The sequence below is a fragment of the Hyla sarda genome, chromosome 4, assembly GCF_029499605.1.
Source record: "Hyla sarda isolate aHylSar1 chromosome 4, aHylSar1.hap1, whole genome shotgun sequence".
Classification (NCBI taxonomy): domain Eukaryota; kingdom Metazoa; phylum Chordata; class Amphibia; order Anura; family Hylidae; genus Hyla; species Hyla sarda.
Genome location: NC_079192.1, coordinates 15,299,761 through 15,313,225, shown reverse-complemented (window position 1 = coordinate 15,313,225; position 13,465 = coordinate 15,299,761). Strand labels below are relative to the sequence as shown.

Genomic DNA, 13,465 nt, shown 5'->3' with positions numbered 1-13,465 from the left:
GACTATAACTCCCATCATGGACAGAGTCTGTCCATGATGGGAGTCGTAGTCCTAAAAGTCCAGCAGCTGGGGGATGTGCAAGTGCCATCCCTCAGCGCTGCGGAACTACAACTACTCCCATCATGGGACAGACTCTGTCCATGATGGGAGTAGTTGTAGTTTAGCAGTGTTGAGGGACAGCACCTGCATCCCCCGGCTGTCTCGGTAGAACACTTTCCTACGTGTCCTTTTTGATGGTGTACTTATGCGTAAAAAAAAAAAAAAACATATTTGTGCCAAAAAAATGCGTCTAAACAAAAAAATGCACATGGTAAATTAGTATCCCCTGTAAAACGCATTCCACAATACACAAAAAAATAGACTACTTGCTTTTTGCTCTATCAAAAAAAGACACACAAAAAGACGCAATGAAAGTCACTGCGCAAAAAAAAACCCACAAGAAAAAGGGGTAAACGCAATGATAAATCTCCTCCACTGACTCTATCAGTTGTCCACATATATGTCCAAAGCAGTGTTTCCCAACCAGGGTGCCTCCTGCTGTTGCAAAACTACAACTCCCAGCATGCCCGGACAGCCGAAGGCTACCCGGGAATGCTGGGAGTTGTAGTTTTGCAACAGCTGGAGGCATTCTGGATGGAAAACACTGGTCCAGAGTCACGTAGAGACACCTAGTCTAGACTCACCTCTCGTGCCGACAAATGGTGAAAAATGTCCAGCAGTTCCACACCCGGCTCCACTCCACATACTGTCTCAAAGGCTGTTGTAATGAGATTCTGCATCATTACCTCCAAGTCCTTCACAGCAGCTCTGAACCTGCAGACAGAACAGTCAAGAGGTTAGAAGTAGTAGGGATGATGTAGAGCACATGTGCGGAAAGGTGAAGAAGAACTGAGGGCAGATGTGAGCATGTGTGTGGAGTGCGGGGGGACATGTATGGGGTGGTGGAGAAGATCTGGGTGGATTGGTGGAGGAGATCTGGGTGGATTGGTGGAGCACATCTGGGTGGATTGGTGGAGAAGATCTGGGTGGATTGGTTGAGGAGATCTGGGTGGATTGGTGGAGAAGATCTGGGTGGATTGGTGGAGAAGATCTGGGTGGATTGGTGGAGGAGATCTGGGTGGATTGGTGGAGGAGATCTGGGTGGATTGGGGGAGAAGATCTGGGTGGATTGGTGGAGGAGATCTGGGTGGATTGGTGGAGAAGATCTGGGTGGATTGGTGGAGGAGATCTGGGTGGATTGGTGGAGGAGATCTGGGTGGATTGGTGGAGAAGATCTGGGTGGATTGGGGGAGAAGATCTGGGTGGATTGGTGGAGGAGATCTGGGTGGATTGGGGGAGAAGATCTGGGTGGATTGGGGGAGGAGATCTGGGTGGATTGGTGGAGGAGATCTGGGTGGATTGGTGGAGGAGATCTGGGTGGATTGGTGGAGAAGATCTGGGTGGATTGGTGGAGATCTTGGTGGATTGGTGAAGAAGATCTGGGTGGATTGGTGGAGAAGATCTGGGTGGATTGGTGGAGGAGATCTGGGTGGATTGGTGGAGGAGATCTGGGTGGATTGGTGGAGAAGATCTGGGTGGATTTGCAGAGAAGAGGTTATGAATTGGAGGAGTAGACATGAGTGAACTGGCGGAGAAGAAGTATTGGCACCGAGGTGGACAACACATATAGACTGGAGAAAATGTGTGGAATGGTGAATAAGATATGTGGTGAAGAAGAGTGTGGGCTGGTAAAGACATGTGGGTATGGGTGAAGAAGTGTGGAGTACTTTAGAATAAAGTCACCAAATAAAATTCTTAATATAATGTTCCCTGTGTAATTAGCAGACACTTTCCCATTCACTTGCTTTTAAAATTATCAACAGATATATGTTTAAAATGTAATATAAAAAATGACCACTAGGTGGCTCTGTTCTGGTCCCTGCCACAATTAATACAGTGAGTTTGGTCTCCTCCCGCCCTGGCCGGAGACCAAACTCTGGAAGTGCTTCTGGTGGCAGTGAGCTTGATTGACAGCTGCACAGAAAGTGAAAGCTCCACAGATTCTCACAGAAAACTCCACAGACTGAAGGAGATCCTCACTGACAGCAACACGCACAGAGCCTGTGGTCTTCTATTCATCACAGCTATGCAACCATGTGAGGGCGGAAGTGATCCCCCAGCAGGCTTCAGTGATGTCATGCCTACTGGAAAATGACCACTTTCTCCTGCTGGTAAATTGCACTATGTGAGCAAGAAGAAAGGTAAGATACACAGCTTTTTAAAGCTCTTTAATTTTTTAAGGGCTGGAGGGGTGTTAGGAGTAGTTAGGGAACATAGCCTGAGTTAGTTTAGAACAGGTGACAGGTACTCCTTGAACTGGTAAAAGGAAGAAGACAGAGCAGTGAAGTAATGTGGGGATTGGTGGGGAGGACATCTTGGAACTGTTGTAGAGATGGGAGAGAATGGTTGCAAAGGTGGAAAAGAGATGGGTGAAGTGATGCATAAGAACTGGTAGAAAATGTGTGGACACTAGTGAAGAGGTGTGGGGAAAGAAGACACGTGTGGACTGCTGGAGAAGACAAGTGTGGACGGCTGGAGAAGACACGTGTGGACGGCTGGAGAAGACACGTGTGGACGGCTGGAGAAGACACGTGTGGACGGCTGGAGAAGACACGTGTGGACGGCTGGAGAAGACACGTGTGGACTGCTGGAGAAGACAGGTGTGGACTGCTGGAGAAGACACGTGTGGACGGCTGGAGAAGACACGTGTGGACGGCTGGAGAAGACACGTGTGGACGGCTGGAGAAGACACGTGTGGACGGCTGGAGAAGACACGTGTGGACGGCTGGAGAAGACACGTGTGGACGGCTGGAGAAGACACGTGTGGACGGCTGGAGAAGACACGTGTGGACGGCTGGAGAAGACACGTGTGGACTGGCAGATAAGATGTGTGTGGACTGGCAGATAAGATGTGTGTGGACTGGCAGATAAGATGTGTGTGGACTGGCAGATAAGACGTATGGACTGCTGGAGAAGATATGTGTGGACTGGGAGATAAGACGTGTGGACTGGGAGATAAGACGTGTGGACTGGGAGATAAGACGTGTGGACTGCTGGAGAGGACATGTGTGGACTGGGAAATAAGACGTGTGGCCGGCTGGAGAGGACACGTGTGGACTGGCAGATAAGACGTATGGACTGGGAGATAAGACGTATGGACTGCTGGAGAGGACACGTGTGGACTGGCAGATAAGACGTGTGGACTGGCAGATAAGACGTGTGGACTGGCAGATAAGACGTGTGGACTGGCAGATAAGACGTGTGGACTGGCAGATAAGATGTGTGGACTGGCAGATAAGACGTGTGGACTGGCAGAGAACACAAGTGGGCACTGCTAAAGAGATGTCAGAACTGACTGAGAACCATTGTGTAGGCTGATAGAGAAGTGACAAGTCAGCTGGTTGAGAAGACGTATAGAGGTGGAGAAGAGACGTGTGAGCTGATGGAGAACACGTGTAGTGTTAGAGGAGATTGTGATGACAGTCTGAAGAGAACCCTGACTGCTGGAGGACATGTCATGTAGAAGACGGGAGTGGTTGACAGAAGGGATGACAAAAAAAAAAAAAAAAAAACTTGGAGAATTATTTTGTGAAATAAGGAAGGACGTTTGGTTTATGTGGAGTGTAAATCAGTGTTTCCCAAACTGGGTGCCTCCAGCTGTTGTAAAACTACAACTCCCAGCATGCCCGGACAGCCAACGGCTGTCCGGGCATGCTGGGAGTTGTAGTTTTGCAACATCTGGAGGCACCCTGGTTGGGAAACACTGGTGTAAATAGGTCTTATGGAGGGGGTTTGTATGATTATATGGAGGGGAGCAGGGAGCAGCAGGCCTTACCTGTTGTAGTCATCATGCCAAGAGGTGTTCTTCACATCTAATATGGTCTTCTTCACTGACTTCAAAACGGCTAAGTTCTTATGAAACGTTTCTTCAATCTCCAGCAAGTTGCGTGTGATTTGGGGACCGCATTGCCCAGGAAAGCAAGGAAGGGGGGTTTGTTTTCCATCCTCCCAGCGTCCAAACTGCTGCTGACATAGACACACCTAGAACCCAAACCAGAGGAGCACAATAATGACTTATTACGTATAAAGGACAATCTCCACCAGAGGACCACCACAACCTCCTAGAACAGTGTTTCCCAACCTGGGTGCCTCCAGATGTTGCAAAACTACAACTCCCTGCATGAATGATTAATAAATAAATACATTTAATTAATTAATTTATTTAATAATGTAATGTATTTAATTATTTATATATGTATTTATTTATTTATGTATTTATTTAATAAATGTGGCTAAGGAGGGAATTTATGAGAAAACTAGCATACAAATGTTGAAAATTTAAAGGGGTTATCCAGGAAAAAACTTTTTATTTATATATATATATATATATATATATATATATATATATATATATATATCTCAACTGGCTCCTGAAAGTGAAAACAGATTTGTAAATTAGTTCTATAAAAAAATCTTAATCCTTTCAGTACTTATGAGCTGCTGAAGCTGAGTTGTTCTTTTCTGTCTAAGTGCTCTCTGATGACACGTGTCTCGGGAACCGCCCAGTTTAGAAGCAAATCCCCATAGCAAACTTCTTCTACTCTGTGCAGTTCCCGAGACAAGCAGAGATGTCAGCAGAGAGCACTGTTTCCAGACAGAAAACAACAACTTACAGTGGGGATCCAAAGTTTGGGCACCCCAGGTAAAAATTTGTATTAATGTGCATAAAAAAGCCAAGAAAAGATGGAAAAATCTCCAAAATTACAGATTAGACATTCTTATAATATGTCAACAAAAATTACATTTTATTTCCATCATTTACACTTTCAAAATAACAGAAAACAAAAAAATGGCGTCTGCAAAAGTTTGTGCACCCTGCAGAGTTAATATCTTGTACTGCCCCCTTTGGCAAGTATCACAGCTTGTAAATGCTTTTTGTAGCAGGCCAAGAGTCTTTCAATTCTTTGAGATTTACAAAAGTCTTCCAGTTCTTTGAGATTTCTGGGCTGTCTGTCACACACTGCACTTTTAAGGTCTATCCATAGATTTTCAATTGTGTTGAGGTCAGGAGATTGTGAAGGCCATGGAAAACCTTCAGTTTATGCCTCTTGATGTAATCCCCCGTGGATTTCGAGTTGTGTTTAGGATCATTGTCCATTTATAGAAGCCATCCTCTCTTTAACTTCAGCTTTTTCACAGATGGCATCAAGTTGGCATCCAAAATTTGCTGAAATTTTATTGAAACCATTTTTCCTTCTACTCATGAGATATTACCTGTGCTACTGGCTGCAATACAATCCCAAAGCATGATTGATCCACCCCCATGCTTAACAGTTGGACAGAGGTTCTTTTCATTAAATTCTGTTCCCCTTCTTCTCTAAACGTACCTTTGCTCATTACGGCCAAAAAGTTAAATTTTAACCTCATCGGTCCGTAGAACTTGTTTCCAAAATGCATCAGGCTTGTCTATATATTCATTTGCAAAGTTCAAACGCTGATTTTTGTGGTCAGGACGTAGAGGAGGTTTTCTTCTGATGACTCTTCCATGGAGACCATATTTGTACAAGTATCTCTTTATAGTGCAATAGTGTACCACAACTCCAGTGTCTGCCAGATCTTTCTGGAGGGATTGTGCAATCAAACGTGGGTTTTGAATAGTTTTTCTCACAATCCTGCGAGCTGTTCTGTCTGATATTTTTCTTGGTCTTCCAGATCTTGCTTTAACTTCCACTGTTCCTGATGACTGCCATTTCTTAATTACATTCCGAACAGAGGATATTGACATCTGAAAACGTTTTGCTATCTTCTTATAGCCTTCTCCAGCTTTGTGAGCATCAACTATTTTCAGTTTCAGATTTCTAGACAACTGCTTAGAAGAACCCATGGTGCTGATTGCTGGGGCAAGGTCAGATGAGTCGGGGCATTTAAAACCTTTGAGATTGACATCACCTGATCTTCCCAGATGATGACTGAGAGCAATCCATGACACTGGCAGGTCTCAGCTTTGCAAAGGGGGCAGTGCATGCTATAAATTCTGCAGGGTGCCCAAACTTTTGCAGACGCCATTTTTTTTGTTTTCTGTTATGTTGAAGGTGTAAATGATGGAAATAAAATCTAACTTTTGTTGACATATTATAAGAATGTCTAATTTGTAATTTGATGCCTTTTGGAGATTTTTCCATCTTTCCTTGGCTTCTTTATGCACATTAATAAACATTTTTACCTGGGGTGCCCAAACTTTTGATCCCTACTGTAACTTCAGCAGCTGATAATTATTGAAAGGATTAAGATTTTTTAATAGAAGTAATTTACAAATCTGTTTAACTTTCTGGAGCCAGTTGATATAAAAAACAAAGTTTTTTCCTGGAATACCCCTTTAAAGTATTAAATAAATAAATCACAAATTATTTCTCCATACTTTAAATTTTTAAGCAAAGCTCTAAGAAAGTCAATTTTTTTTGCTGCAGAAACAAGGCTTGTGCCAAAAAATTTCCAACATTTGTATGCTAGTTTTCTCATAAATCCCTCCCTTAGCCACATTTATTAAATAAATAAATAAACCCTTTATTAAATAAATAAATAAATAATAAAATTAATAAATCGCAAATTATTTCTCAATTAATAAATGTATATTTATTTAATAATTTTTTTTAAATTTAATTTATTTAATTATTTAATAAATGTGGCTAAGGAGGGATTTACGAGAAAACTAGCATACAAATGTTGGCAATTTTTGCGCAAGCCCTTATTTCTGCACAAAAAAAAAAATTGACTTTCTTAGAGCTATGCGTAAAACTTTGAAGTGCTGAGAAATAATTTGCGATTTATTTATTTAATTATTTTTTTAATAAATGCTTCTTAAATTATTTTTATTAAATAATTCAATAAATAAAATAAATAATTAAATAAACATTTATTAAATAAATAAATCACAAATTATTTCTCAATTAATAAAGGTTTATTTACTTAATTATTAATGTTTTAATTTAATTTCTTTATTTAATTATTTAATAAATGTGGCTAAGGGAGGGATTTACGAGAAAACTAGCATACAAATGTTGGCAATTTTTGCGCAAGCCTTATTTCTGCACAAAAAAAACTAATTTGACTTTGAAAAATTCAAAGTGTTGAGAAATAATTTGCGATTTATTTATTTAATGATTTATTTAATAAATGTTTCTTTAATTATTTGTATTAAATAAATAAATAATCAAATAAATTGCAAATTATTTCTCAATTAATAAAAGTTTATTTATTTATTTGTTTAATTACTTAATAAATGTGGCTAAGGGAGGGATTTACGAGCAAATTAGCGTACAAATGTTGGAAATGTTTGCGCCAGCCTTGTTTCAGCAGAAATTTTTTTTTGACTTTCTTAGAGCTATGTGTAAAAATTTTAAGTGTTGAGAAATTATTTGCGATTTATTTATTTAATTATTTATTTAATAAATGTTTATTTATTTATTTATTTAAATATTTATTTAATAAATGTGGCTAAGGGAGGGATTTACGAGCAAATTAGCGTACAAATGTTGGAAATTTTTGCGCAAGCCTTATTTCTGCCGAAAAAATTAAATTGACTTTCTTAGAGCTTTGCTTAAAAATTTTAAGTGCTGAGAAATAATTTGCCATTTATTTATTTAATTTTTTATTTAATAAATGTTTATTTATTTAATTATTAAATTTATTTATTTAATAAATGTGGCTAAGGAGGGATTTACGAGAAGACTAGCATACAAATGTTGGAAATTTTTGCGCAAGCCTTTATTTCTCCAGAAAAAAAAACGAATTGACTTTCTTAGAGCTATACGTAAAAATTAAAAGTGTTGAGAAATAATTTGCGACATTTTTACGCTAGTTTGCCGGTGTCAACCATTGACTATAAAATCTGTTCCAGCGCTGGGTTTTCCTGGCATCAACCTGGTAGACCAGTGTTTTCCAAATAATGTGCCCCCAGCTGTTGCAAAACTACAACTCCCAGCATGCCGGGACAGCCTTCGGCTGTCCAGGCATGCTGGGAGTTGTAGTTTTGCAACAGCTGGAGGCACCCTGGTTAGGAAACACTGTCCTATAATATATACATTCACAATGGAATATCTAACTTTGGGTACCTCCCTACTGCTGGTAGAAATGTGTATATGACAATAAATGGAGTGACCTGCAGTACCCAACACAGACAGGTGTGGTGCTGTTCCAGGAAAGAACCATGGTCGGTCCCTGCCATGCAAATGAACCCCTCAAAGGATTCACAGAAGCTAGGAAAGGAAAGAGTTACTGTAACCTCCATGTCTCTGCAGGAGCAGCCTGCATATATATATATCTGCTCCATTGCCATGGCAACATGCCACGCGAGTGCGGCCACTACAGCCCCCCCTGGCCCCCGCAGCACAAATGAATGGGGATTATAATAGGGACTGAGGACGCAGCGACCGAGCCCTGAGCTACAATGATTATATACAAGAGAACATACAGAACATATCCATAACCTGTCACATAAACAGACTCAACATAACCCTGCAGGGGGAGGAGACTCATATCTATATCACCCTGCAGGAGGAGGAGACTCATATCTATATCACCCTGCAGGAGGAGGAGACTCATATCTATATCACCCTGCAGGAGGAGGAGACTCATATCTATATCACCCAGAAGGAGGAGGAGGAGACTCATATCTATATCACCCTGCAGGGGGAGGAGACTCATATCTATATCACCCTGCAGGAGGAGGAGACTCATATCTATATCACCCTGCAGGGGGAGGAGATTCATATCTATATCACCCTGCAGGATGAGGAGACTCATATCTATATCACCCTGCAGGGGGAGGAGATTCATATCTATATCACCCTGCAGGGGGAGGAGATTCATATCTATATCACCCTGCAGGATGAGGAGACTCATATCTATATCACCCTGCAGGAGGAGGAGACTCATATCTATATCACCCTGCAGGAGGAGGATACTCATATTTATATCACCCTGCGGGAGGAGGAGACTCATATCTATATCACCCTGCAGGGGGAGGAGACTCATATCTATATCACCCTGCAGGAGGAGGATACTCATATTTATATCACCCTGCGGGAGGAGGAGACTCATATCTATATCACCCTGCAGGGGGAGGAGACTCATATCTATATCACCCTGCAGGAGGAGGAGACTCATATCTATATCACCCTGCAGGGGGAGGAGATTCATATCTATATCACCCTGCAGGATGAGGAGACTCATATCTATATCACCCTGCAGGAGGAGGAGACTCATATCTATATCACCCTGCAGGGGGAGGAGATTCATATCTATATCAACCTGCAGGAGGAGGAGACTCATATTTATATCACCCTGCAGGAGGAGGAGACTCATATCTATATCACCCTGCAGGAGGAGGAGACTCATATCTATATCACCCTGCAGGAGGAGGAGACTCATATTTATATCACCCTGCAGGAGAAGGAGACTCATATCTATATCACCCAGAAGGAGGAGGAGACTCATATTTATATCACCCTGCAGGAGGAGGAGACTCATATCTATATCACCCTGCAGGAGGAGGAGACTCATATCTATATCACCCTGCAGGAGGAGGAGACTCATATCTATATCACCCTGCAGGAGGAGGAGACTCATATTTATATCACCCTGCAGGAGGAGGAGACTCATATCTATATCACCCTGCAGGAGGAGGAGACTCATATCTATATCACCCAGAAGGAGGAGGAGACTCATATCTATATCACCCTGCAGGAGGAGGAGACTCATATCTATATCACCCTGCAGGGGGAGGAGACTCATATCTATATCACCCTGCAGGAGGAGGAGACTCATATCTATATCACCCTGCAGGAGGAGGAGACTCATATCTATATCACCCTGCAGGAGGAGGAGACTCATATCTATATCACCCTGCAGGAGGAGGAGACTCATATTTATATCACCCTGCAGGAGGAGGAGACTCATATCTATATCACCCTGCAGGAGGAGGAGACTCATATCTATATCACCCAGAAGGAGGAGGAGACTCATATCTATATCACCCTGCAGGAGGAGGAGACTCATATCTATATCACCCTGCAGGGGGAGGAGACTCATATCTATATCACCCTGCAGGAGGAGGAGACTCATATCTATATCACCCTGCAGGGGGAGGAGACTCATATCTATATCACCCTGCAGGAGGAGGAGACTCATATCTATATCACCCAGAAGGAGGAGGAGACTCATATCTATATCACCCTGCAGGAGGAGGATACTCATATTTATATCACCCTGCAGGAGGAGGAGACTCATATCTATATCACCCTGCAGGAGGAGGAGACTCATATCTATATCACCCTGCAGGAGGAGGAGACTCATATCTATATCACCCTGCAGGAGGAGGAGACTCATATCTATATCACCCTGCAGGAGGAGGAGACTCATATCTATATTACCCTGCAGGAGGAGGAGACTCATATCTATATCACCCTGCAGGAGGAGGAGACTCATATCTATATCAGCCTGCAGGAGGAGGAGACTCATATCTATATCACCCTGCAAGAGGAGGAGACTCATATCTATATCACCCTGCAGGAGGAGGAGACTCATAGCTCCTTCTATATATATCACCCTGCAGGGGGAGGAGACTCATATCTATATCACCCTGAAGGGGGAGGAGACTCATATCTGTATCACCCTGCAGGAGAAGGAGACTCATATCTATATCACCCTGCAGGAGGAGGACACTCATATCTATATCACCCTGCAGGAGAAGGAGACTCATATCTATATCACCCTGCAGGAGGAGGAGACTCATATCTATATCACCCAGAAGGAGGAGGAGGAGACTCATATCTATATCACCCAGAAGGAGGAGGAGGAGACTCATATCTATATCACCCTGCAGGAGGAGGAGACTCATATCTATATCACCCTGCAGGAGGAGGAGACTCATATCTATATCACCCTGCAGGAGGAGGAGACTCATAGCTCCGTCTATATATATCACCCTGCAGGAGGAGGAGACTCATAGCTCCTTCTATATATATCACCCTGCAGGAGGAGGAGACTCATATATCCTTCTATATATATCACCCTGCAGGAGGAGGAGACTCATAGCTCCTTCTATATATATCACCCTGCAGGAGGAGGAGACTCATAGCTCCTTCTATATATATATCACCCTGCAGGAGGAGGAGACTCATATCTATATCACCCTGCCGGAGGAGGAGACTCATAGCTCCTTCTATATATATCACCCTGCAGGAGGAGGAGACTCATAGCTCCTTCTATATATATCACCCTGCAGGAGGAGGAGACTCATATCTATATCACCCTGCAGGAGGAGACTCATATCTATATCACCCTGCAGGAGGAGGAGACTCATATCTATATCACCCTGCAGGAGGAGGAGACTCATATCTATATCACCCTGCAGGAGGAGGAGACTCATATCTATATCACCCAGAAGGAGGAGGAGGAGACTCATATCTATATCACCCAGAAGGAGGAGGAGGAGACTCATATCTATATCACCCTGCAGGAGGAGGAGACTCATATCTATATCACCCTGCAGGAGGAGGAGACTCATAGCTCCGTCTATATATATATATCACCCTGCAGGAGGAGGAGACTCATAGCTCCTTCTATATATATCACCCTGCAGGAGGAGGAGACTCATATATCCTTCTATATATATATCACCCTGCAGGAGGAGGAGACTCATAGCTCCTTCTATATATATATCACCCTGCAGGAGGAGGAGACTCATAGCTCCTTCTATATATATCACCCTGCAGGAGGAGGAGACTTATAGCTCCTTCTATATATATATATCACCCTGCAGGAGGAGGAGACTCATATCTATATCACCCTGCCGGAGGAGGAGACTCATAGCTCCTTCTATATATATCACCCTGCAGGAGGAGGAGACTCATAGCTCCTTCTATATATATCACCCTGCAGGAGGCGGAGACTCATAGCTCCTTCTATATATATCACCCTGCAGGAGGAGGAGACTCATAGCTCCTTCTATATATATCACCCTGCAGGAGGAGGAGACTCATAGCTCCTTCTATATATATATCACCCTGCAGGAGGAGGTGACTCATAGCTCCTTCTATCTATATCACCCTGCCGGAGGAGGAGACTCATAGCTCCTTCTATATATATCACCCTGCAGGAGGAGGAGACTCATATATCCTTCTATATATATCACCCTGCAGGAAAAGAAGACTTATAGCTCCTTCTATATATATCACCCTGCAGGAGGAGGAGACTCAGAGCTCCTTCTATATATATCACCCTGCAGGAGGAGGAGACTCATAGCTCCTTCTATATCTATATCACCCTGCAGGAGGAGGAGACTCATAGCTCCTTCTATATGTATCACCCTGCAGGAGGAGGAGACTCATAGCTCCTTCTATATATATCACCCTGCAGGAGGAGGAGACTCATATATCCTTCTATACATATCACCCTGTAGGAGGAGGAGACTCATAGCTCCTTCTATATATATCACCCTGCAGGAGGAGGAGACTCATAGCTCCTTCTATATATATCACCCTGCAGGAGGAGGAGACTCATATATCCTTCTATACATATCACCCTGCAGGAGGAGGAGACTCATAGCTCCTTCTATAAATATCACCCTGCAGGAGGAGGAGACTCATATATCCTTCTATACATATCACCCTGCAGGAGGAGGAGACTCATAGCTCCTTCTATATATATCACCCTGCAGGAGGAGGAGACTCATAGCTCCTTCTATATATATATATATATATATATATATATATATATATATATATATATATCACCCTGCAGGAGGAGGAGACTCATAGCTCCTTCTATATATATCACCCTGCAGGAGGAGGAGACTCATAGCTCCTTCTATCTATATCACCCTGCAGGAGGAGGAGACTCATATATCCTTCTATTTATATCACCCTGCAGGAGGAGGAGACTCATAGCTCCTTCTATATATATATCACCCTGCAGGAGGAGGAGACTCATAGCTCCTTCTATATATATCACCCTGCAGGAGGAGGAGACTCATAGCTCCTTCTATATATATCGCCCTGCAGATGGAGGAGACTCATAGCTCCTTCTATATGTATCACCCTGCAGGAGGAGGAGACTCATAGCTCCTTCTATATATATCACCCTGCAGGAGGAGGAGACTCATAGCTCCTTCTATCTATATCACCCTGCAGGAGGAGGAGACTCATATATCCTTCTATTTATATCACCCTGCAGGAGGAGGAGACTCATAGCTCCTTCTATATATATATCACCCTGCAGGAGGAGGAGACTCATAGCTCCTTCTATATATATCACCCTGCAGGAGGAGGAGACTCATAGCTCCTTCTATATATATCGCCCTGCAGATGGAGGAGACTCATAGCTCCTTCTATATGTATCACCCTGCAGGAGGAGGAGACTCATAGCT

General features: G+C 43.0%; 1 protein-coding gene across 1 annotated transcript in view; it reads right to left on the bottom strand.

The window, feature by feature from the left end:
• DNAH2 (dynein axonemal heavy chain 2) overlaps positions 1 to 13,465 on the bottom strand; it is a 243,720-nt gene that overhangs the window by 169,994 nt on the left and 60,261 nt on the right. The window contains exons 11-12 of the mRNA XM_056570087.1: positions 3,875 to 4,080; positions 684 to 813 (exon numbers count right to left, since the gene is read on the bottom strand). Coding sequence (XP_056426062.1) covers positions 684 to 813; positions 3,875 to 4,080 — 336 coding nt within the window. The remainder of the gene's footprint in view (positions 1 to 683; positions 814 to 3,874; positions 4,081 to 13,465) is intronic.